Genomic DNA, 5,190 nt, shown 5'->3' on the forward strand with positions numbered 1-5,190 from the left:
AAATATTCTGACGCTTATACAAACCATGTTAGTTTCTTCTAATCTTTGTTCCCCCATTCGAATTAGTAACATTCCTTACCAACCTTCTTAAAATCTGTTGTCTATTTTCAGGCAAAATTGTTTGGTAAGAGTCTATTATTTCTCCGTATGCAAAACTAATTCAATTAACAGTAAGTAATGTTTTCGTTTTCCATTTTCCCTGAAGCTTTTTTTTTTTTGCCGTGGTTTAGAAATAATGGTAGATTTCACATGACTCATTCGTAGCTTTACATTAACCACATTACCATGTAGGCGTAGAAGTCAAAGAAGTCGTATCAACTTTTTGAGCAGCTTGAAATCTACTTACTTCCCTCGGCGTAATCTACAACAGCTATAACACTGTGGCGACTTTTTCTTTGTTTTCTTTTATTTATTTATTAACCTCATCCGTTCAGAAAAGAATACACGATACATACATTTTAAGGTTATGCTTCAATACAAGCAAACAAACCAATCTTGAACTAATTATAAACAATAGACCTTTTTTGATGCACTTTTTAATTGAATAACCGGACCATATTCTGTTCGGACCTCATCGCAATTCTAATCTCTACCTTGTTTCTTATTGACACAGCCGGTACGTCTGTATGTAAGAGTAGATGGATCGATATAATTTAGACGAGAAGGAAGATCGAGGATGGTTGGATAAATTTTTTTATAATCAGACATTACTGAGGACAATGAATGATGCGATAATGGATTCACGTAAAATGTTTGTAAGTGGGATTATTTAGAGGTATGGACGACAGTATCAATGCATGGTCGCTTAAAGTTAATGGATGGATTCTTCAAATAACTGGATGGACGTTTACAATTAATAGAAGTATGCTTAAAATAAATACATGGTGATACAAATGTGTGATCTCCCTTGTTCTAAATGAAGCGAATGTGTATATTCGATTGCAGCAAATGTTGTATTCTTTCATAGAAATAAATCGTTTTTCATTGAAATCGGTGCAATGTTATTTATTTAAATATGCCTTCCAAACCAATAATAAAGATTTATGTAATAATTAAGACCCCATTATCAATATTAGAGACTAAAATTAAAGACTTATATAATAATTAAGAACCCATTACATTCCTAAACACCAATGATAAATAGCTCATTCTATTGTAAACAGTTCAGAATCAAGGTATTAGACCAATAATAGACGCTATACAGCTCATGTAATATATAAAAAAAACTCTATGCAATCAAATTTGAGACTGGCAATACCAGCCAAAAATTATACATGTACACCTTGGATTACAGCAATGTAATATACGATATCATTCATCCCCCGAACTAGTATTCGAACCTTTTGAGTTTGCACGGGATCTTGCTGCAGTTCGAACGTAGCCCGAACCGAGTTCTGGTACTCGAGCTGGCACCAGTTTTTTTGGGTTCGAGCGAGCATCGATCTAACCTCGCTTGGCTAAAATGTCGATACTAGTCACTTCAAAGTTAAGGTCCTTGAAAGACTAGTGATAGCATTTCTCCTTGATTTTACTCTTTTCTACGCTTTACCATTTTTTTCTCTAATCATTCGAACAAAATGCTTTAAACTTTTATTTAATTGTACAACCAACAAACACATTTAGCATAGGATATGATACAGTATTGCCCACTAAACCCAACTAAGCCAAATTTTTACAGCAACCATATTAACATGACGTAGCAGAATTGATTTAGACTTTCACGCTCACAAATCCAACTTAAAGCTTAGAACAAAATTATTTCGCAAATGCAGAAATGTAACAAAACAATAACATTCTCTGTTTATGGAAGAATTGTCAATGGTGGCGTACAAGCACAGCAAGTACGACTGTTACAACAAAAACGTCTCTGTAATTAAATATTCTGTCAATTTATTTTTAGCTTTTGATACTTGTTATTGCATGAACATTGGAAATAACATAACATTCAGAGCCATAGAAAACGTATGTAAAGGGAAGTGTAAAGCTTATGTCTTTTTCGTTTTATATTCTAAACTTAATTTCAGTAAACATATACCGTAACCAATTAAATGAAAACTCTGACCTATCAATCAGTGATATGAGCTATCTTTTAAGTATTAAAAATAGCACTGGTGAGAATGATCTGTCTGTGATTACTGATCGTCAAGATGATCAAGCTTTTTCGATTCCTGCTTTGTTATCCAATATCAGCCAGCAATCTGATGATTTAGTTTTAATTCAATCCAGATACTTGAAAGGCGACGAGGCTAGTCTGTACAAGAAAAAAATCTGGAGCTTTTATCCTGTGTCCATTACTTTCCAACTCCTGGTATATCAATTCCAAGCAAACGAAAGGATTCCAGCTACGTACATCATTATGGCCACTCAATCAAAGTTAAAGATTCTAGTAACAAAACATTTTATATGTGCAATTTTGATGGTACCCATGGATGTCATAAGCATTATGAGTCCAAAGACTCGAATACCTCTGCAATTTGAAGGCATTTGGAGGATGTTCATGGTCTTACAAAGACGACAGGTAATGAACTTTCTAAATTTTGCCTACTATTAATACTTACATTAATATTTAGCTGCTTTAACTCAAGCATCTAAAACAGCATCAATGTTTTATTCTTGTCCCCTATTCAAAAGCCTGTCGACAGATTTATTTTCCAGGAGAAACTGATCAATTTTATAATCCATCAATGATTGCTGTTCAACGTAGTAGACAATAATGATTTTCAAGATTTATTAAACACGCGCCATTAGCTACAAACCCAACAGCCATAAGTCTACCATCAGACGAAACTGTAAAGACACTTATTTCGAAGAGATACCTGGAAGAAAAAATGATGATCAGACAAATTTTACAAAATAAACAGTTAATTTCTTTCTCTACCGACATGTGGACACCTTCAAGTGAACAGGAATTACATGGGTCTAGTTGTTCATTATGTTAATGCAAATTGGGAGCATAAGTCAGTTGTTATTGGGCTAGAGGCACCTAGTGAGGCACATACTGGCGAACATTTGGATGCCTTGTTTTTGAGGGTTCTTGATAATTACGATATCCGGTCGAAGCTTGCATTCATTGTTTGTGATAACGGATCAAATAACTTAACGATGGGGGCTTCTTTGGAACGAATATAATTGGAAACCGAAACCTTTTTTTTTTCAAAGAAAAAGAACATTCTTCCATGTCTCCCTCATGTTATGAATTTATGTGTTCAGCAGCTTTTCAAAACAGCTTTTGGATCTACCGCCACAGCCAACACGAAAATGCGTCATGCCGCCGAGGAGAACGAAAGACAAGAAGATAGTCAATCTGGTATTAGCGGGGAATACGAACGCATGGAGGTTGATGAGGATGGTGACGCTGAAATGGATGAAGACCCAAATGACAGTGGGGTTAATTATGACAAGGATCCCATATCCAAGATGCGTCGTGGAATTATTACGATCAGGTATTTGAATGTGATATATTTGTAAGGCTTACTTTGCGCTAATAACTTTTAAAATTAGAAAATCAGCGAATCTGACTAGATCGTATAAGCACCAATTCATCACAATTTACAAGGGGGAATGGTATCTGTGGTAAAACACATAATATATAACTACGTAAACTACATAAATAATAGCGACTACAGCCAATAATAAATATACACAATTGCATAACAAAGCATACAACCAATAAAATACATAATACCATTTCAGATAAGGATATGACAGTAAAATATCCTTATCACCATTCTACCATTAGTCATAGACAGGGACAGAATTTCTATAATAAGGAAATAGAAAAAGAAAACTCTGTGTTACCTCACAGAGTATCTTCAAATCCAAATATACCTGCTGTAATCATAAAAGATAGACAGCCATTTTTCTGTGTAACATACACAGAATATAGTTTCTCAAGCATAAGATAGTGATAAGCACAATAACAGCTTATCACAATTATAAATCATTACCATCTAACAATTCATATAAATAGGACAATTTCTAGATAGATAGTTTTCCTTTAGTTTATTTTTAACCTTTAACCTGGAATAAAACCACACTGGATATTTAACTTATTCCCTGTTTTTATTTTTATTCTTTTTATTTTTCTGTGTAAACCAATCCCGTTTACCACAGTATCTTGTTTTGAAGTACGATACACCAACACGTTGGAACAGCACATTTGAGATGATCGATCGGTGGTTGGAGGTAGAGAAGGCCTACAACTTGACATGTCTGTCAAACTCTTCGAAACTTGGAAAATATGCTTTAAATGACCAAGACGTTGCATACTTAAAGAGTGTAAATAATTTTTTGGCCGTGTTTTTGATGCTACCTTGAGAATGTCATCAGAAAAGTAAGTAAACCTCCCCCCGAACTATATTTTATCAGCTTCATAATATTCTATTACAGAGTAACGACATTAGTCATTCAAATTTATATTATAATGCAATGATGGAACATATGGAGACATTTTTAAGAAACCTGGACGACCCCAATAATCAACTCTATCAAAATAACACTATATTGCAAATGAACAAGGACAAGCTTCCATTTGGAATAAAAAATGCCTATAAAAAACTTGAAGAATACCACAGCAAAACAGATGACAGTAACGTGTACTCGATTGCTACTGCCATGGATCCAAGATACAAATACCAGTACTGGAGGGACAATGACTGGCAAGAAGGCGGGTATTTTGAACAGGCTGTGAATATGGTTATCGATGAGTGGACCGAAAACTACAAGTTCGAAACGTAAATCACGATTCCCCCTCCTGTTCAAAATATGGATGACGATGAAAATTTTGGTTTTTTGGTTGGTAACCCTATTTTTACAAGAAACGCTAGCAGCTCTGCTTTTATTGACGATTCAATTAGGTAAATCAAAGTTCATTGATTAACAAAAAAATAAAACTAAACTGATAATACTCTAGATCAAGGCAAAAAAGGAAGCTCGAATAGGTTGCAGATGTTTTTGAAAACTTGGTCAGTGGCAGTATCAAGAAATCATTGGCATCCAGGTACGACTTGGACATTTATGAGGATGCTTTATCAAGATATCTTGCTGAACCTGTTCAAGTTCGTAATCGAGGAGAGCAAAATGTCTTAATGACATATTGGAAGTATTCAGAAAGCCTTTATCCAAACCTTGCTAAAATGGCACGCAGATTACTCTCCCCGCCTGCTTCATCTACTTCTCGCGAAAAGTTAT

At 34.6% G+C, this 5,190-nt stretch overlaps 1 protein-coding gene across 1 annotated transcript; it reads left to right on the forward strand.

The window, feature by feature from the left end:
* Positions 1–2,913: 2,913 nt before the first annotated feature.
* On the forward strand, positions 2,914–4,737 carry EV154DRAFT_572890 (ribonuclease H-like domain-containing protein; the record flags this gene model as incomplete). Its single annotated transcript, XM_051606368.1, has 6 exons — positions 2,914–3,072; positions 3,160–3,443; positions 3,502–3,573; positions 3,740–3,833; positions 4,114–4,278; positions 4,390–4,737. 6 exons carry the CDS (start codon positions 2,914–2,916, stop codon positions 4,735–4,737), a joined length of 1,122 nt encoding a protein of 373 aa, XP_051449826.1.
* Positions 4,738–5,190: the final 453 nt, after the last annotated feature.

The sequence above is a fragment of the Mucor mucedo genome (assembly GCF_025094135.1).
Source record: "Mucor mucedo strain NRRL 3635 chromosome Unknown EV154scaffold_409, whole genome shotgun sequence".
In the NCBI taxonomy this organism is placed as follows: Eukaryota; Fungi; Mucoromycota; class Mucoromycetes; order Mucorales; family Mucoraceae; genus Mucor; species Mucor mucedo.